This window comes from Phyllopteryx taeniolatus, chromosome 21, assembly GCF_024500385.1.
Source record: "Phyllopteryx taeniolatus isolate TA_2022b chromosome 21, UOR_Ptae_1.2, whole genome shotgun sequence".
Lineage (NCBI taxonomy): Eukaryota > Metazoa > Chordata > Actinopteri > Syngnathiformes > Syngnathidae > Phyllopteryx > Phyllopteryx taeniolatus.
The window spans coordinates 15,275,243-15,297,122 of NC_084522.1; the positions used below are offsets into that span (position 1 = coordinate 15,275,243).

General features: G+C 42.2%; 1 protein-coding gene across 2 annotated transcripts in view; it reads right to left on the bottom strand.

The window, feature by feature from the left end:
* Positions 1-5,338: 5,338 nt before the first annotated feature.
* Positions 5,339-21,880, bottom strand: part of sh3bp5lb (SH3-binding domain protein 5-like, b) — a 38,228-nt gene continuing 21,686 nt past the window's right edge. The window contains exons 4-6 of one of the 2 annotated variants that reach the window (XM_061759999.1): positions 13,112-13,285; positions 9,359-9,949; positions 5,339-6,836 (exon numbers count right to left, since the gene is read on the bottom strand). In XM_061759999.1, coding sequence (XP_061615983.1) covers positions 6,723-6,836; positions 9,359-9,949; positions 13,112-13,285 — 879 coding nt within the window. In that variant the 3' untranslated portion in view covers positions 5,339-6,722. The remainder of the gene's footprint in view (positions 6,837-9,358; positions 9,950-13,111; positions 13,286-21,880) is intronic. The other variant, XM_061759998.1, reaches the window with a different exon arrangement.

The following is a 21,880-nucleotide window of genomic DNA, read 5'->3' on the forward strand; positions in this document are numbered from 1 at the left end:
ACCTTTTGGAATAAGTGTTGCAAAAACGCTGCGTCCATTTAGCTTTTGGAGATTCGCCTAGAGGTTCACATACTTTTTCCATCCTGCAGATTTACATAATCAATGTAAATAAAAACATCCATCCATTTTCTATACCGCTTATCCTCGGGCGTGCTGGAGCCTATCCCAGCTATCTTCAGACGAGGGGCGGGATAGACCCTGAACTGGTCGCCAACCAGGGCACATAGAAACAAACAACCATTCGCACTCACGTTCACACCTACGGGCAATTTCGACCCTTCAATCAAACTACCACGCATGTTTTTGGGATGTGGGAGGAAAATGGAGTTCCCGGAGAAAACCCACGCAGGAATGGGGAGAACATGCACACAGGTGGGGCAGGGATTTAAACCCCAGTCCTCAGAACTGTGAGGCAGATGTGCTAACCAGTTGTACACCGTGCCGCCCGAAATAAAAACATGAATACATAAATTTTTTACGTTTAAAAGTTTAGTGTTTGTCTTTTTTTGTGACTTAGATGAAGATCAGATCACTTTTTTGACCTTTTTATGAAGAAAAACACTTGATTTTAAAGGATTCACTTTTTTCTTGCAACTGTACAGACAATCCACTTCCTTTTAAAGGATTCACTTTTTTTCTTGCAAGTGTAGACAATCTGTTCACATTATCCTCAAGCCACACTACTTTGGAAATAATTTTAAATTGGATGAAGGCTTAAAGAGTTACTTGTTATTCTACATTTACAAAGAAAGATTCAGCTGCATCTCAATATTTCTAGCTGTTGAGGATCAAACATTTCTTGGGATTCACTTTTACGTTGTGATTTGTAACTGTTCCTATTGTTCTAATGTATATGAAGAATATTTTGCCAACATGTGTTTATGTCTGAAAACCACCTACTCTCTATGCTGAAGATAATAAACAATATAGACGTTATATTCCGTGGAATGTCTCAGGTTACTAATGCTGCTGATGAATTCTCCGAATGCCACAAAATCGTGCACAAACTCAGTAATGATGACGACTTTAAAACAGGCTTTGACTAGTGTGTGAAAAAGACTAACACCAAATCCCTCTGAGGCGCGAAGGAGCCAGAACATCTCAACACACTGCTGGAATTAATCTGATTTAGTGAATCCCCTCTGCACCAGCATGAAGCATCAAGAATGGTTGATTTTTTTCCAGTTTTATCTCAGTACATCTCACAATTCTACATTGATGCAGCATGGCTACCTTGCTCTGGTATTCTAAATTTAAGAGGTGTGTCTGTCTCCAGGTGACTTTTGAAAGCAAATTTATGAATGCAGCGTGAGAGGAAGTTTAGGAGACGAGGGGAAGCTCAACTAAAGGATCCATACTAGGGATGGGCAAGTACAAAAGATGGGGGGACTCGAGTCAATTGACTTGACTCGAGTCGACTCGCTTTGATTTGCGACTTGCTTGCCAAATACTTAAGAAAGACTTGACGTGACTTTAGATTTGGTAGCCAAGAAACCTGACTTGACTTTGACTTGAAGTACATACGACTTGACAAGTCACCTCGTTTCGAGTTTACAGTTTTACAGTTTTTAAAGAAAAAAAACATTTATTCGTTTGGTGGTGGGTCATTCTCCAAAGATAACACAATTTGCATTTAATTAAAATGTTATGTACCCAAATAACTAATGCTATAGGTCCTTGGTATTGCTGAGTAATCAAGAGGGAATACTCGTACTGGCATCGGCCTGACAAAAAAGCGGTATCGAACATCTTTACGACATCCCTTACTTTTGAGTAAGTTCACAAAAACAGGTCATCCATATGAAAAAAACTCTCCTGTCCATCCGTATAATTGCTTCAGTGTTGCCTGCGTGCACATATGGAGCAGTCAAACAACAGATGGTTGTGTTGATATTGCAAATCCAAGAAGGGCAAAACAATAAATTTGCTGTGTTTTGGGACAATGCGGGCATTTGATTATACATGCCTGCTCGACAGATGTAAAGTAGACCTTGGAGAACAAAATCCAGCATCTTGGTGATCAGGTTCTCTTCTAAGTTTATTGTAAAGCAATTAATCAACATCCGCCCTATTCTTCTTATCTTTGAAAAATTCGGGAATGGAGGCTATATGCCTCCTGCAGATGTAAAGTATGAGGCATAGTTCACACATAGTGCATTACGGCACTCCTGGCCTGGACTCATTATCACATCTGTCCCCAGAATGATTGTGTGTCTGGAAAGCCATTTGAACGTGGCAGGGAAATGGGATAGCTATTCATCGAAAGATTCAGCGCTGGTGCTTACCACTGTGAGAATGCGGTGTCCAATTTAAGCTCAAATGCAATTTATCAAATAAAATGGTTTCGTGAATTCCTCAGTTAGCTTGCATTGCTCCTTGTGACTACCTGAGGGAAAAAACAAAAATCCAAAGAGATTTCTCTTCTGGTGTTCTATTGGGGTATTCTCAGGATGAATGTTCATCATAATAAACAATTCTTTCCAAAATGATATTTTGATTACCTCAATAAATAAGAGTGCATAATGATGTGCTCAGATGGATGCGCCTAATGTCAAACTCATTTTTGCTGTGGGCCAGACTGTAGTTAGGTTTTCCTTTAAAGGGCCATTATCATTAGGACTGTGAAACCGTATAAATGTATAATCGCTTTATCATATTATTACATACAGTATATACAAGAAAAATTGATGGATAATTAGTTTTGAAATCAGAAGTCAAGGAAAACTTTTTTTTCAACTGTTATTCAATTTATTTTAAAAAGTGGTTTGGTAAGAAAAAATGTTTGGAATCTGTCAAGGTTCTTCAAAGTGAAGACAATTTGCAAGATTTTAGCAAGAAACATGAAATTGCAGACATTTTTTTTCTCCCCCGGGCCACATAAAATGATGCGGCGGGCCGCATCTGGCCCCCGGATCTCGAGTTTGACACCTGCAGCATCACGGCTGTGGCAATTCCACTATTGCCCAGATGTGACTGCTCAATAAACTTTTTTAATAATAATATTTTTTAGAAACAAATAACCATCCACACTCACATTCACACCTACGGGCAATTTAGAGTCCTCAACCAACCTACCACACATGTTTTTGGGATGTGGGAGGAAACCGGAGTGCCCGGAGAAAACCCACCCAATCACGGGAAGAACATGCAAAGAAGTCCCCAGAACTGTGAGGCAGATGTGCTAACCAGTCGACCACCGTGCCGGCAATATAACAGCATTTATTTATTTTTTTGTCCTGTTCAAGCAGAATGGAAAATCTGTATCCCTTTTATGCCGAAACAGTTTGACTGTTTCACAGTGGAGTTTTTAAGCTTCCGCTGTGTTATTATAATTGAGGTTTATTGAGAATCAGACTTGATCAGTCGAACAGAACAAAGTTTCTAGAAGGGAGAAAGAAACAAAGACAAAAGACAAAGCACTCATTTGAGAAGAAGCATGCAGGACCAGGGTCGTGAACTCGGCTGTACAACTGAAGTGTGGTGGCATTAATTATGTAAATTCTAAAAGTGTACAGGACGAGAGTATAAGTGAGGGGATACACAAGCGATTTGCATATTCATGAGTTATTTGTTGCAGTAAGGGGTGTGTGCCTGCGGATACATGCAATCAGAATCAGAATCAGAATCATCTTTATTTGCCAAGTATGTCCAAAAAACACACAAGGAATTTGCTTCCGGTAATTGGAGCCGCTCTAGCACGACAACAGACAGTCAATTGAAAACACTTTTGAGACATAAAGACATTGAGAAAAACAGTCACTGAGCAATAAAGGGTTGCTAGTTATCTGGTAATGCCGGTACATTTTATTTTTTATTTTTTGACAATTGTGCAAAAAGATGCAGAGTCCTCTCGCACTTAGAGCAGTTCGAATGACTAATATTGCAATAGTCCGGTGCAATGATCATTGTGCAAAGGGCGCCGAGAAAGTGAATTGATACCGTTTTACATGCACAAAGACGGACTGAAGTGCCCTGTAATGTCGCCCCGCCACCCCCACCCCTCCAGCACCAGGGCAGGGCGCACGGACCGGGAAACAGCACAGACGTACTGAACCTCCCACCCCCCCCCAAACCAGGCAGGGAAAAGAACCCCACAACAGGCCCCACAGCCCGCTCAGGTCCCCCATGGGAAGAGGAAGAGGCGACCGCAGCGGGACGCAAGGAACGGAGAGAAGAGGAGGAAGCCTGCCCGAGGAGCGACAGTGGGGCCCCACCGCCCCCACCAGTAGCCAGAGCGCGGGACCCAGGCGGGTGCCAGCTGGCACCGCCCCAGCACCCGCGGAACATGGGCGAGTCACCGTCACACCACCATTACTCCCCAGGAGGTCACCCCAGTGGTTCCCCCCACCCCTGAGATCAGGAAGGAGTGAAAAATAGTCCCGCCCCCGCAGACTCAGGAACAGCAAACACAAGGACTAAAGGAGATCCCCACAGCATGCATGTGTCTTTTCACCATGCAAACCGATCTAAAATGTGTGAAAAAATAAAAAGAAATAAATAGAATAATAATAAAACAACAACAACAAAGAATATAAAATTCCATTGTTTACGTTCACACTTATGAAAATAGTCTTGCTATTGTCAAATGTCATATGGCACCCTACTCAGGCAAAGGAATCAAGAGTCTAGATTTAGCATGTTGAGGAAAGGTGACCAGCTTATCTACGTATATATGTGTAATTGATTTTTTTGTTCTGCTGATATTTTTTTCTAATGCAATATATTCTATGATTAGATTTAATCACTGATTGATTCATATAACAGCATCCATCCATCCATTTTCTGAGTCGCTGCTCCTCACTAGGGTCGCGGGCATGCTGGAGCCTATCGGGCAGGAGGCGGTGTACACCCTGAACTGGTTGCCAGCCAATCGCAGGGCATATACAAACAAACAACCATTCGCACTCACATTCACACCTACGGGCAATTTAGAGTTGTCAATTAACCTACCATGCATGTTTTCTTGGGAGGAAACCGGAGTGCCCGGAGAAAACCCGCGCAGGCACGGGGAGAACATGCAAACTCCACACAGGCGGGGCCGGGGATGGAACTGCATTTAAAAAAAAATAACATACCAACGGTCAAGCATGGTGGTGGTAGTTTGACGGTCTGGGGCTGCTTAGTTCCTTCAGGACCTGGACGACTTGCTGTGATTGATGGAACCATCAATTCTGCTCTTTACCAGAAAATCCTAAAGGAGAATGTTCGGCCATCCGTTTGTGACCTCAAGCTGAAGAGCGTTCTGCAGCAGGACAACAATTCAAAACACACCAGCAAGTCAACTTCTGAATGGCTTAGAAAAAATACAAATACAAAATGAAGGTTTCGGAGTGGCCTGGTCAAAGCCTTGAATCTGATTGTAATGCTGTGGACTGTCCATGTTTGAAAACCCTCCAGTGTTGCTCAATTAAAACCATTCTGCAAGGAAGAGTGGGCCAAAATATCTCCGCAGAGATGTGAAAGACTCATTGCCAGTTATAGAAAACACCTGATTTCAACTGTTGACGCTGAGGATGGCCCAACCAGTTATTAGGTTCAGAGGGCAATTACTTTTTCACACAGGGCTAAGTAGCTTTGAATAGTTTGTTTTCTTCAATAAATAAAATCCCCATTTAAAAACAGCTTTATTTGGGTTATCTTTGTCTGATACTTACCTATGTGTGACGATCTGAAACATTAAACATTATTAACACAGCAAATCTACGCCACTTGTAATATGTTTCATCGTGTTAAGTTAGGTATGAATCAATATTTTTTCATTCCTGACAAAAAAGTCATGGGTCATAACTGTATGGCAACAATTGCGTTTTATGCACTTCCTGAATTCAATTCCTGAATTGGTATGTGTGCTTGAATGTGAATAAAAGACAGTTTCCACTAGTTTTCCCTTATTCAGTTACATATACAGTAGATATGATGCACAGTGAAGGCTTTTTTCCAATGACTAGATTAGCCTACTACGTAATGACAGTATTGTGATATTATTGTTGGTTAAATAGCTACTCTACATTTTCAATCCATACTGCAGACTTATCTCAAAATGCCAAGATTTGAAATCCCCTATCTCAAAACCATCCTCCAATTAGCAATTTCAAGAATGACACACTGACGTTTGGTAAATGTAACCACAAACAAGATTTTAATACTTAAGTAACATGAAATAATTGACATCTGACAGTTATAGATTTCGTCATCATTCAACTCAATATGCAATTGCAAGTTAGAATAATGCTCAACACTGCAAAACTGCATACTAGTGACCAAGCAAATGTGCAAAATTAACAGAGTGCAAACACATTTCTGCAAAACAACTTTTCAAACCTGGCAACAATATATGCAATATGAGCATTGTTTGAAGTACTATAACAGTAACAAACACACATCCACATCTGTACAATTTGAGATATAATAAAAGAACTGAAAAACAATTTAGCTTTTACATTAATACAAATGTTCAGGTTTGTTAGACACACAACAAAAATGAGCATTATTTTTTTATTTTTATGCAACCCTTGTGATAGACATATTTACATACAGTAAAGGCCAAATTAATTAAGAGATAAAGTCCTCTTTTAGCTGCAAATAAAAATAAAAATAACACTTTGTTCAGAATTATGCGTGAAAATTATTTACCATTTTTTATTATTACCCATACTTGTGCAACACAAAAGGTATGAATAATTTTGGAATTACCTGCACACAGTTCTGGCCGTTATTAGCACCTATGATCTTTTGCCTTCTCTGCTTCCATTGTAACACAGTTCTGGCTTCCATTGTTGCCCATTATCTTTGGAAAATAGTACCTGGACACACCAAGTTGCATCTGGGAAAATTTTCTGTGGACAGATGAACCCAAAATAGAGTTTGGCTTTTTTGGGTTGGGGGCTGGGGAAGCCCGAAGGGGGGGGGGAAAACAGCTACAGTAAACCTGTATGTGCTTCCTACTGTGAGACAACTAGACGCGAGTGGAAGATCAAGCGTTCTTCAAAAAAAGAATAAAGATCATACATACCCGTGCAACCAAACCACGCAAAAATGTGAGGAGCAATTGAATTGAGGACGAAAAAGTTGAATGTTTTCAACTGGACAGTCAACTCCTGATCGAAATGTACGTTTGTCAATAATGGTGGCCAGAACTGACATGGAAACTCATTTTATCTTTTTCTTTGCAAATTTCACAGTTATACATACTTGTGATACAAACACTGTCACTCCTTGGATAGGGAATGTGAATCTATAGGAAACCCCAATCACAGAAAATAGGCTGTTTTCACATAACATTAGATCATCTTTAATACTATTCAAGAAATGTGTTTATAAAATGCGATCAGCCTCCATACTTAAATTCCCCAGAGCGATGTTGCGGGGAATTTAGCGGTGTGACTCAGCACTTAATTCTACAGTGTACATATAAATTGAAGAAGAAAATGCATGTAATATCAAAATGCGTGGAGGAATGCAGGAAATTTGCTCAAGAGCAACCTTACGTAACATGGTGCAACAACTGCAAACAATTTTATTGAAGACTAAATAACTCTTGCAAACTTCAAAAAATACTTCACATTTTTTCATCTGAATTGTAAAAATACAAAGTTGCTTATTTTGCTTCACACAATTTGTTACAACACGCAGACTTACTGTATACATGTGCATTTTGAGTGTGCTTGGTACATGAGAATTCAGTGGGGGTAATACTCCTTTCTCACAGCAGCTAATTTAAATAAATACATATTGACAGTTTTGCAACAAAACCGGAGATCCATTGATTTGGAATTTACAGCAGTCAGCCAAGTAATGTGGGACTTTGACGCAGCAACTTCAGATAGCGACGTTTCTGGGAATAAGTCGCTTTTATTAACCATAGCAGCATAGAACCAGTTAGTAGATGAGTTATCTTGTCAATCTTAAATTAAACGTTCACAACACAAAAGTGCAAGGCAATGAAGATGTCTATGCCTAACTAAACTACCTGTAAATCTCTCCTGCCACCTTTAACACTGGAATTGAAACCCCCTTACAGTGTACAGGTGTAATTAGAGTGGATTCTAAAAAAAGAAATGTGGAAGTGTATTCTAGGTTCCTAATTAATGAAGCCTTAGGTTGACGCTCCCTTGCCGTCCACAACTTTGTCAGAAAAACAAAAACTCCAGATCTTCCTCTTGGTTTTTTCCATATAGTTTACATAAAAATTCAAGCTTTGATACAAATACTATTCCAGGATTTAAAAATAATAATAATAATAAGAATGACATGAATAAAAGGGTGAAAACGAGAGAACGAAAGAAGTAAGTGAGAACTATCAGCACAATTTCCACAATTGACACTGTTCCAGATTATCGCACTACTAGTCACTTTAGTCTTGAGGTCTCTGCACCATTTGCACAATGGTCACTGTACCACTGGACTCTGGAATCATTTGCACGATAGTAAAAAAAAAGAAAAAAGAAAAAAAAGAAATAAATTGTTTCGGCATCACCACATTATCTGTAACCTTTCATTGCTCAGTGACTCTCCGTGCTGTGTTTTTATGTCTCAAAAGTATTTTCTGTAAAATGGCTGTCTGTTGTCGCACTAGAGTGGCTCCAACTACTGGAGACAAATTCCTTATGTGTTTTAGACATACTTGGCAAATAAAGATGATTCTGATCTGGTTTCAACTATATATATATATATATATATATATATATATATATATAGGAAGTCCTCGATTTACAAACGAGTTCCGTTCCTACGCTGGCGACGAGTGTGTGCAGTGGCAAGTGTAGTGACGGCGACCGGGGAAGAGTGGCGATTAGCGGAGGACCCGGTGACGTTGAATGTGCAGAGGCGCTAATAAAGCCATTGAAGCAGCAAATCGGTGCTTCGTGCCTTTATTGTTGCCGCCACCCAGCTCAGCTGCGCAACGAGAGAAGACCCCTGCGTCTCCCGATCACGGTCAGGTGACCGCGGCAGGAAAGGTTAACACGTCGTATAAAAAAAACTCAAATACATTAGAATCAAAGAAATAAGATGCTGTACTTACCATTACTGCTGAGCGTGTGAAAAAAGGAGGGCGAAAAAAGGCAACGATACTCCCGGCACTAGCACAATGCACTAGCTAAGCAGAAACACTATGGTGCTGGGACAAAATGGCGGACGAGGCACGGGCGTCGTAAAGTCGAAACGTCGTAGGTCGAGGACTTCCTGTAATGTATGATAGATCAATAAACCAACTACTCCTAATATACTACTGATACTACTGAGTAAATATATTCCGAGATAGTTGCTCAACAACTTTTCTAATCCTCGCGCTGATTATTTGTATGGTGATCATGATCATTTCGCTTTTGCTTTATTTCTCCCTAAATTACAGACTCACCCTTCTGTGGTGGTGCTTGACTAAGCTCTCCTTATTCTCCTGCTTACTACCTCCTTCGTTCTGCTGGTGTGTTCTGACCTGCTGGGGTCCATCGGTCAATTCCGCCCTGTTCCTGTTCCTGTTCCAGTCCCACTCGTCACCCAGAGCGCTCCCGACATCGCTAAAGTCACCGAGATGTTCGACCGAATCACACTTTTCCAGGTCAGAAGCGATGGTCTTCAGACTGATGATGGACATGCGGTCTGAACCAGTACGCTCCGCTTCCAGCTCTTCTCTCTGGCCCCAGCCGTTCTCCCGGTGCTTCTCCACCCACAGCCGCGTTTTCTCGCCATCTACCCAGTCACTCTCGACCTTACCCATTCCCACTAAGCTACCAATCGGAACCCTGATTGCAGCTCTGGTCTCAGCCTCAGCGCCAACTGGAGAGCTACGGCCCCCACACATTGCTAGTCGCCCCCTGCCAGCACGGATTCGCCCTCGCTGAGCATGGATCTGCTCGCTGATCTGTTCCAGGTTCCGCAGAGCCACAGAATAACGCGTTTTTACTTTTGCTACATGCTCCTCCAGCTGTACTACTTTGGCCTTGTGTTCCTGAAAGACAGAATCGAGGAAGATCCAAAATAAGAAATGAGTAGTGTATTCATTTGTATTTTTAACTTTTTTAAGCAGTCAAAAATGTACACGAAGGCATTTATGGCAGATAAACTACACACAGGCATATCATCATCAGCATCATTGAAAGATCTTTAACTCAGAGACCAAATTATACTGTGAAAGACTATCCATTCGTTTTCTATAGCGTTTGTCCTCATTATGGTCATGGGTGAGCTGGAGTCTTTCCCAGCTGACTTTGGACGAGAAGCGAGGACTAGTCCTGGACGAGTCACCAGCCAATTCCAATAACATACACAACTATATAGACAAAAAGTCATGCATGTTTTCGAATGAGGAAGGCACACACCGAACTTCACATAAAAAGCTCAACGGACATTCACTGTACTTCCTCTTTAATGAGCAATGAAGTAGTAAAACATGGCATATGTCACTCTTAACAGAACTGTAACGTGAAGAGAAAAGTTAATGTTTTAAAACCAATCTCAAAAACTATAACTTGACAGAGTTATTCATTCAAAGACTATATGTTTGAATTTGTACGGAGCAAGCATTTTTTTCCCCCCCACTCACTGACTATATGAATGGCTGTCTTCATATAAAACACATTTTAACATTAAAAACACACTGCATTTAAAGCAGGCTGTGAATGCCCAGGTTTGCCATGTGAAGTAGGTTTTTTTTATTTTTTTTTATTTGACATTATCTTTAAACTACCGTACACCACGAGTTCAAGGTCATGCAGTAGGTCAGTGGATGCATGAAAAGTGAAAAGGTCACACGCCAGGATTTCACCAGATGAAATGGTATTTCAAGCCTGATGCTCAAATGGGTGTGCGTGTATGTGACACAGTCATATCATATCATATTACTCATGCCTCGCCACTTGCCTGCTAATTACTGAAAATGAAACTAATCAAACTAATCAGCGCATCATTTACTTCATATTCAAGCCCGACCCACGCATTGACCCACGGGGCTGGCGTGTAACCGTGAAGGACTTTTCGATCACTTCCAAATCTAGACAAATGTCTGTGCACGTGCATGTATTCAAGATATGCCAGTGTAGCATGAAAAATGTATGAATAATTCACATTTTATTGTGACTAATCACAGCCATCCCAAAGATTCTAAATTGGGCTGATGTCTCAACCCCGGGGTGGTCAGTGCTTGTGCAAAATTGATGTCTCATGCTTCCCGAACTGCACTTTCTGAATTGTAGCACGGTGAAATCTGTCATTCTCTTCGATGAATATGCCAGTGTCGTTAAAAAAGAAGAAAGAAATAACGTAATTCAGTTGGCCCCCGTAGGCTACAATAGTCTCTCCTTTGGGCCACTTATTAGACCGGATTCAATAACCAGTTGTATAATGCTATTTCCGCCTTTCCGCCTACACCCCTTGCAGTGAAAACACAAACAATATCATTGTGTGCCATGGCAAGTAGAGCTGACGTGTACCTGGAAGAAACGTGCGTTACAAGGCAAAGTCTTACTTTTCTTGTTCTCCAACTTAAAATGAATCACTGACGATGGAATGCCTTGACTTGCACTTTTAACACCTCTGAGTCTGCATATACATCTTTTTCGAAATGATCACAGTCCCCATTATCATTTTAGACAGAATAAAACTGCTTGAGGTTCAGAGCACAAGGAGAACAAACTGCAACACTGTGCAGAACTATTCCCAGTCAATGTCTAAGCTTATGTTGTTGCAACTGGCAAAACATGGGCTCTGTTTCCACATTTCTGCAGCTTTATAAAGAGAGACAAAAAATAAATTGGCAAAAATAGACAACTCTAAAGGATTCTTCCTACTTAAGTACTGATCTGCAGGCCATTTCTTACCGGGCCATACAGAAAGACTGAACAAATATAGTGTATCGATCATCATAGTCTAAATGAAATAAGTTTTATTTTGGAAAATAAGGTACGTAATGCCTATGCTTCTGTCAAAAATAATTGTTCGGTCACGTGATATGGGGAAAAAATGAAGCCCACAATCTAGCAAAAAGGAATGAAAAACAAACGACCCTAGTGAGGACAAGCGGTACGGAAAATGAATGAATGTGCATGGAGAGCTTCTTCCAAAAGGCTAAATAATGAGACAGTCTATAACTTTCAAGAGAAAGAAAGCTATATTTAAGAGACAATTTCAGCAGTGCTCCTAAATGTATGAGTTTATTGCTACAAGTGTTCTGCATAATATGTGGCGTCAGGCTCACATATTATGCAATGAAGCCATAAAAAATGCTTGGGCACATGGAAACTAAGCACCCGGCATTAAAGACATTGACAGGAATGATGGACATAATTACTTCAGTGACCTTTTTCTACTTTTCGCTTGGTCACACAGAAACCATCTCTCACGCGCATCAACATGAAACAATGCGTCTTTCCGCAATATGGCTGCCGACATAGCTGTATTTATTTATGTATTTATTTTTTTGATGAATATTTTGGAAAAACCCACGAAGCACTGAAGCCGCAAAACGTGTAGCGCGACGTGGCGAGGGAACACTGTACTCTACTTTTATTTATACTGATGCCAAAGTCAGGAAAGTATCAGTATATGTTACCATTCATATCTGTAATTTAAAACACGTGAGTGAAACGCGAGACAAAAGAGAGAGAAAAAAAAAGTTATATTCTGCACCGACAGAGAGAGACAGCCGTTATATTTTGACCGTTTGAATGTCTCATCATTTTGATCCAAACTAAGACAAATTGGCGTGTTAAAGGCATAATTGTAGAGCTGGCATACATATTCGCCCGTCCCTCTCAGAGACAACTCGCCAAAGCGGGCCACTGCAGTGTCTGAAGTGCTCCTTCACACATTACAACTTTGAGCATTTGAATAATTAGATGTGCGGCGACGTCAGCATGACACGACAATTGGGGTGCGGGCAGTGAGTCTTCGGTGTTAAAAATCACATTCTCCTTCAACATCGGCGCCCCTGTTATGCCTCTGATATGACCGCGGAAGATGGCAATTTTGTCGGTTAACTTCAACCCTCTATCCAGCATCGCCGACTTACACAAATGGCATCTAGCCAGGAAAAAGCAGTGAAAAAGCTGTTTTAGATGGCTGTGTGAAAGCAGTTATAATGCGCATAGTATATAGTTAAAAGTCCTGCACAGACCTCCAGGATGTGGTTGAACTGAGCCTTAAGTTCAAAGTATGGTTTGGACTTGAGGATGACCTTCTTCAGTGATTTTTGGAGGGTTTGGACTTTAGCCTCAGCATCCTGGCAGAGCTGTGTGACTCGCTCGTGCTCATGCTCACTGCGAAAGCGCTCCTCCTCAGCCTCGTTCACCTGATGAGCAAAAGGATCAAAGCTTCAAACTCATGATTATATACAGTACATCACAGATACAGTACCTTTAAATGTCCCATGCCATCAAAATCACATTTTTTCCCCCCCCCCCACTGTTTTATGCATAAAATGGATCTGCGAACTTGTTTAAGTTTGACATCAAATGCGGTTTGTGGATTGTATGGAATAGCTGATCAGAGGCAAAAGGCAGGAAAATTAGTCGATCATTTTTTAGGCGTCGTCGTGACGTAGTTACGGTTCTCAGTATTTAAGTACGAGCCTACTTTGTGGTTGGTACCCACCTACCCGCTCAACTCAGGAGTCCCAAATTTACGTGACGCTGCGTTGCGATAGCCAAACGGCTTCTTATTCCTTAGTCGACCTTAATCACACCTCCGACAGCTGCCATCACACCTCTGAATCCCCGTCTTGCCTTAACCATTCATGAGCAGCGCGTGAATCAGCTCTTCAAGCAACAAAAGATCAAGAAGGCTTCTGGCCTGCATTGCGTTTCTCCCAACTGTCTGAAAGTTTGCGCTGAACAGTGAAGTCCCACCCCGCTTCAAATACTCCATCATCATCCCAGTCCCTAAGAAACCTGCAATTTCAGGACTGAATGACTCTAAGCCTGTCGCTCTGACGTCTGTTGTCTTGAGCGCCTCGTGTTGGACTACCTGAGGAGCATCGCAGTACCCCTTGCAGTTTGCCTACTGAGCATATAGGTCAATGGATGATGCAATCAACATACTTCATACCTCGACAGCGCAGGGACCTACGCGAGGATCCTGTCCTTTCAGTTCACCTCTGCATTATGCGCCATCGTCCCTGAACTTCCCTCCCCAAAGCTACTGCAGCTTAGCATGTCTCCTGCCATCTGCCAATTGATTTACAGCTTCTTCACAGATAGGACACAGCAGTTAAGGATGTACTTCCTGTTGCGCAAGCACAGCCTGCCACGGGAGGTGTTGAAGCAGTTATACAGCAGTCAATGAATCAGTTCTGTGTTCATCAATCACAGTTCGGTTTGGTGCTGCTACAAAGAAGGACGCAGTCCGACTGCGACTGAAAAATCAACCAAAGGCTGCAACTCGCAAAGCATGCAGCACGGCTGCATGCCCGCCCCCCCCCAACCCTTGCATCGCAGGTGACAAGTCGCTTCGTCGATTAACGGCCTGCTGAATTTCAACAGAAACAAACGGGCAGATTGAAAGCGTGTGCTGTGCATTGCTCCTCTCCCCGCAGGCCATGCAGAGGAGCCGCAACAGAAGCATTTGATTGACAGCTAGACGTGGGATTTTCAGAGCACCCAGCGATGCCAACAGCATCTGGAAGTCTCAATTCTTGACCATTTTGAAGCCCGATTTCACATACTTTGCTCCTCTTTTATTCATTCATTCATAGTCGCGCTTGTTAACGTTACTCTTTTTCTGTGACATTTTTTGGCCTATTTCGTGGCACTTTAAACTGTTGATAATACATGTCATTTCATAGTGCCACTTTGCCAATTCTGCACATCTCTCTTATGCCATTACTACTGTAAAAACTCTGTCACTCTGAATTATTTGTATAACTATTGTTGATCAGTATTACTGCACTACAAGACATTTGATATTGCTGCACGACTCTGCATCATTTGATCCTGATCAGTAGTACCACACTACAGGACACTTTATGTTGCTTCATGACTATCTGCACCATTTGAAGATTTGTTGGCGTATCAGTATTACCCAGAGGCGGGTAGGAACGTGCAATATTTACTTCGTTACATTTATTCAAGTAACATTCTGGATGAATTGTAATTGTCAGAGGAGTTTTAATGAAGCATACTTTTTACTTTTACTCGAGTATTTATGTTAAGAAGAAACTGTACTTTTACTCCGTTACAATAAGGCACATGCCGTTTGCTACTTTCATTTATCAATAATTATGTGCGCAATCTATTTTTAGACTTTCGTTTTCAACTTCCGCATCATGCGCCGTTGCTCCAATCCCCCGCGATTACCACAGTAATGTTTGACTGAAGTTCACAAATCAAACAATACAAGAAAGTCACATGTCCGCACACAAAGTCTTCCAATGGGCTTCATGGGCCAATCAAAGTGAGTCATCCTTTTTGCAAAGTCTACCACCATCTGTCCCTCCAAGTTCCTTTCCTGGATGCCGTACTTACCCATCACTTCTTCATCACCCCTGTTTCCTTCCCCAACATGTCCATTACAATCTGCACCAATCACGACTCTCTCTCTCTGTCTGGGATGCTCAGAACTACATCATCTAGCTCCTTCCAGAATTTCTCTTTCACCTCTAGGTCACATCCTACCTGTGGGGCATAGCCACTAATCACATTACACATAACACCCTCAATTTCAAGTTTCAGCCACATCATTCGATCTGATACTCTTCACCTCCAAGACATTCTTAGCTAACTCTCTTCCCATCTACACCATGGTAAAATAATTTCAACCCTGCCCCTAAACTTCTAGCCTTACTGCCTTTCCACCTGGTCTCCTGGACACACAATATATCAACCTTTCTCCTCATCATCGTCGACCAACTCCTGAGGTTTTCCTGTCATAGTCCCAACTTTCAAAGTCCCCACATTCAGTTCTAGGCTCTGTGCTTTCCTCTTCTCTTTCTGCCGAAGAACCTGCTTTCCACCTCTTCTTCTTCTTTGACTTCGACCCACAGTAGCTGAATTTCCAACGGCCCCCTGCAGGTTGACTGCGCCGGTGGCGGACGTTGTAAACCCGGGCCACGACCGATCCGGTATGGAATTCTTTGGATGAACGCTCATATTTGTTTGGCAAAGTTTTAAGCCGGATGCCCTTCCTGACACAACCCTCTGCATTTATCCGGGCTTGGGACCGGCCTACAGTTTGCACTGGCTTGTGCCCCCCATAGGGCTGCATTAACAACTCATAGACTCAATGCCTGTTTTTATCTGCGGCTCAAAAAAAAACAACAACAACAAAAATCAATAAAAATTCCCATGCCACTTTATCATACAAAATGTTGTATATAACTGTTCCTTACTATTTATTTTTATTGTATTTATTTATCGTTATTCTTGTCAACATTCTGCTAGGTCCTGTGTGCTGCTGTAACAGTAGTCAAATGCCGTGGTCAAATTTCACATGTGTATAACATCCATGGCGAGTACCGGTAATTCACATCCTGGGAGCTAGAATCTCTTGGATACTGAAGTGGGAGTCCAACATCAACGACATTTTTAAAAAGGCCTAGCACAGGGTGTATTTTCTGCGGCTACTGAGGAAGCTGGTTGAGGTAGTTCTTCACAGTGGTCATTGGATCAGTTATGTGTTCACCAATCACTGTCTGGGTTGAGTTTGCTACAAAGAAGGACCAAATTCAGACTGTAACAAACAGGACTGCAGAAAAAAAATCTGTGTCCCCTTCTCACTCTTGAGAACTTGCATTCTGGAAGAACTAAAAAGTGGGCAGGCAAAATTATCTTGGCCTCATCGAGTCAAGTTTATTTGTATAGCCCTTAATCACAAAAGTCTCAAAGGGCTTCACAGACCCACAATTGACAAAGATGGGTGACATCCCCTGATTTTTAAACCCCTTCAACCGGGCAAGGAAAAAGTCAAAACCCCATTTTGGGGGAAAAAAAGAAGAAACCTCGAGAAGGTACCACAGACGGCGGAATCCCCCTTTCAAGATAACCAGGCTGCAACGGATGCCGAGTGGGCAATACTTATCATATGTTATGGAGGTGTACAATGTTACTTGTACATTATTTACAACATTGTGAACAACAAACAGTTCTTAATGTTCTGTCTCGTCAATTTGTTTGTATTTAGTTCCCTGATTTCTTTCACTCTGTGTTGCTGCATTGTCGATTGTCTTCTGCTGTCATGTTTCCGTTGTGGTTAGTTTTTTGTTACCTGGTGTTTCTTTGTTACTTTGTGTTTAGATTTTGGACTTTGTTCATTTAGCTTTTTACCTCAATGATCCTTGGTTGCCTTTTTTGGTTTTGTAAATAAATAATTTTTGGAGATTCCGGCACTCGTGCCTTGCCTCTCTGCCATCCTCCAACTGGATCCTCCACTTTCTTGCCTCCAACACCTTGAAAACCCATACGGGGCAGAATGTAGCAACCAATAAAGGACCCAGCGGGAAACGCACGGCGTCGCCCGGGATGCCACTCGTCTGATTGTGAAGACGACCCAAATTTAGTTACCGGTAACCTTCTTTCTGAACCTATTCTGACTTCAATTTTTACGGTTCTTCCCCTAGTTATTTTTATCGTACCACTCAATTTATGTCAAGATTGATCCCTCCATCTGTGCTGTGCAGTGGGCTGAAATAATGAATACTGAATACTTTCCGTACCCAGTGTAAACCGCGATGACAACGCTCAAACAATATATCGTGCAGCCAGAGTACAGAGTTTCAACAACACCTTCCAGAGGCAAGGAGCTGAAAAAAGAGGTGTTCTTCTTGGTAGAGATGATCGAAACTGAGACTGTTGTGAATGGATTCTGCACTAACCGACTGGGACAAAATCTGAGGTGGACCACTTCCGCAGACGCGTTGCTATGGAGGATTCTGCATCAACTGACGGAGTCAGGAAGAAACACTTTGCCGAAGGCGTGTACCTACGACACTTCATCTCATTAAATGGACTCCTATGCTGTTTTAACCTTATTTTATTCGACCTCGATTTATCCAGATAGACCATTAAGATCCGTTTCTTGTTAAAGATGTCATTGATGTTGGACTCCTGGCGGAAATTCAGCTACTGTGGGTCGAAGACGAAGGACAGCTGTAAAGCGGGTTCTTAGGCAGAAAGATAAGAGGAAAGCACAGAGCCTAGAATTGAATGTGGGGACTTTGAATGTTGGGACTATGACAGGAAAATCTCGGGAGTTGGTCGACATGATGATTAGGAGAAAGGTTGATATATTGTCTATCCAGGAGACCAGGTGGAAAGGCAGTAAGGCTAGAGGTTTAGGGGCAGGGTTAGAATTATTTTTACCATGGTGTAGATGGGAAGAGAAACAGAGTAGGGGTTATTTTAAAGGAAGAGTTGGCTAAGAATGTCTTGGAGGCGAAAAGAGTATCAGATCGAGTGTTGAGGCTTAAACTTGAAATTGAGGGTTTTATGTATAATGTGATTAGCGGCTCTGCCCCACAGGTAGGATGTGACCTAGAGGTGAAAGAGAAATTCTGGAAGGATTCCAGGAAAGGGACAGATGGTGGAAGACTTTGCAAAAAGGATGGAAATTGCAATAGTGAACACTTTTTTTTCCCAGAAGAGGCAGGAACATAGAGTGACCAACAAGAGCGGCGGTAGAAGCATGTAGGTGGATTACATCTTGTGCAGATGATGTAATCTGAAGGAGGTTACTGACTGTAAGGTAGTGTTAGGGGAGAGTGTGGCTAGACAGCATAGGATGGTGGTGTGTAAGATGACTCTGGTGGTGGGGAGGAAGATTAAGAAGACAAAGGCAGAGCAGAGAACCATCTGGTGGAAGCTGACAAATGAAGAGGTTTGTGCGGCTTTTCGGGAAGAGGTGGGACAGGCTCTCGGTGGACAGGAGGAGCTTCCAGAAGACTGGACCACTACAGCCAAGGTGATCAGAGAGACAGACAGGAGAGTACTTGGTGTAGAAATCATACAAGGAAAGAAGTTAGCTAAGAAGAAGCGGGACACTGAGAGGACTGAGGAGAGGCGAAAGGAATACATTGAGATGCGACGTAGGGCAAAGGTAGAGGTGGAAAAGGCCGAACAAGAGGCATACAAGGGCATGTATGCCAGGGTGAACACTGAAGAAGGAGAAAAAGATCTCTACAGGTTGGCCAGACAGAGAGATAGAGATTAGGTTAGGGTGATTAAGGATAGAGATGGAAATGTGTTGACTGCTGCAAATAGTGTGCTGGATAGATTGAAAGAATACTTTGAGGAGTTAATGAATGAGGAAAATGAGAGAGAAGGGAGAGTAAAAGAGGCAAGTGTGGTGGACCAGGAAGTGGCAATGATTAGTAAGGGGGAAGTTAGAAAGTCATTAAAAAGGATGAAAAATGCAAAGGCAGTTGGTCCTGATGACATTCGTGTGGAGGTATGGAAGCATCTAGGAGAGGTGGCTGTGGAGTTTTTGACCAGCTTGTTCAATAGAATTCTAGCGGGTGAGAAGATGCCTGAGGAATGGAGGAAAGTGTGCTGGTGTCCATTTGTAAAAACAAGGGTGATGTGCAGAGCTGTGGGAACTATAGAGGAATAAAGTTGATGAGCCACACGATGAAGTTATGGGAAAGAGTAGTGGAGGCTAGACTCAGGACAGAAGTGAGTATTTGCGGGCAACAGTATGGTTTCATGCCTAGAAAGAGTACCACAGATGCAATTTTTGCCTTGAGGATGTTGATGGAAAAGTATAGAGAAGGTCAGAAGGAGCTACATTGTGTCTTTGTGGCTCTAGAGAAAGCCAATGACAGAGTACCCAGAGAGGAACTGTGGTACTGCATGCGGACATCCGGAGTGGCAGAGAAGTATGTTAGAATAATACAGGATATCTATGACGGAAGCAGAACAGTGGTGAGGTGTGCTGTAGGTGTGACAGAGGAATTTAAGGTGGAGGTGGGACTGCAAGTAAAATCCTTATAATATAGATTATCATTCACTTTTCATCTTAACTACATTCCATATTCCATATAAATCTCATCAATATCAATCTATCCTTTTCTTTATTCTCCCTAATCCCCCTATTCTTCATCATTCCTCTCTTCCATTCAACTTCCTACCCCCTCTCCACATATCATCATCTTTTATTATTTTCTCTCATCCTTTCATAACCCCCCCCAAAACCCCACCCCAAAACCAAACAAAAACCACACCACCAACACCAAACCAACAAACAAAACAACCCAACACAACCAACAACAACACCCACCAACATCCAACCCAAAAACCCCACAAAACAAACAACAACAACCCCAACCCAAAACCAACCACACCCCAAACCCCACAAAACAAACAAAACCAACCAAAAAACAAAACAACACAACTACCCCAAATTCAAACCCCCAAATAATCATACACTATAACCCTCCCCCAAAACTCATAAAATATCCCCCCAACTCTCTCTCATCAAACCACATTAAATCCCTACCTCATCTCCCTCTATCTCCACACCTTACTACTTTATCTCATCTCATTATCATCCTTCCATCTCTACCTATTCTCCACCCTATCCTCAATCAATATCAACTATATTTCCAAGACAATCTTTTCCTTATTATAAATCTATTATTAATCATTTATCAATTCAACCTTATATTACACTTCATCACATATTTCCCCCACCCTTTCACCCATTCCACCAATTACACAAATAAAAATCATAATATTCAAATATTACCATTCCCAACACAAACCACCAAATCAATTCACATTGTAAAATTGAAAATATACCCTCACTGCTTTCTCATACTTAACTGATTTATCACCAATTTACCTATTTTCTTGTCCCCGCATCACCCGCCCATTTGCTATTACACCCCTCACCAGCAACGCTTATGAAACACACAAACAGCAGTCCACTCAACCCATAATTTTCCCACTCCCTACACATCCTGAAGGTCCTCCTTCCACTAGCTCCTCCCCCCCCCCCTCCTGCTTGTGCACTCTGCCTCCACGACGTACTGCTGTGCTTTCCTCCCCCCCCCCCCTTCCCCACAATTTTCCAGCACAACACCAACCCCCATCCCCCTTCGTGCCCCCCCATGCCCCCCTCCCTCCCTAAACCTCCCACCACCCCCCCCCCCCCCCCCCCCCCCCCACCTCTTTACCCCCTGTTTTTGTGCTGTCCACAAACATGGAATGTGCTGACACCTTTCCCCCATTAGCTTAGCGTTGCCGTAAGCATACAGCTCAAAGGGTCGTCATATACACTTATTGTTATTATTGTATCTATTGGGGCTACTTGGTGCCCATGGGCTACATGTTAATGACCCCTGCTATAGTCTAATCTGAACTCTATAATATATACTTTGTTCAATATGTGATATAGAAGCTCCGGCATCAGTATTCAAAAGATTAAGGGTAATGTACAGTATGTATATCCATCCATCCATCCATTTTCTGAGCCGCTTCTCCTCACCAGGGTCGCGGGCGTGCTGCAGCCTATCCCAGCTATCATCGGGCAGGAGGCGGGGTACACCCTGAACTGGTTGCCAGCCAATCGCAGGGCACATACAAACAAACAACCAGTCGCAATCACATTCACACCTAGGGGCAATTTTAGAGTTGTCAATTAACCTAGCATGCATGTTTTTGGGATGTGGGAGGAAACCGGAGTGCCCGGAGAAAACCCACGTAGGCACGGGGAGAACATGCAAACTCCTGACTTAAATATGAAAAGAAATTCAAGATTTATTTATTTAATTGTATTTTATTTACCCTTTATTAATCCAGGTAAAGCAAATCAGAACAGATTTTCATTTGCAATGCCGACCTGGCAGCAGACAGATGAGTAAAACAAAGCAAATAAAAGCAGATGCCAATACTAAGACAACAAACTGTGCAGCGTAATATACAGGTCGTTACATAATACATTACATCTTAGCACATGG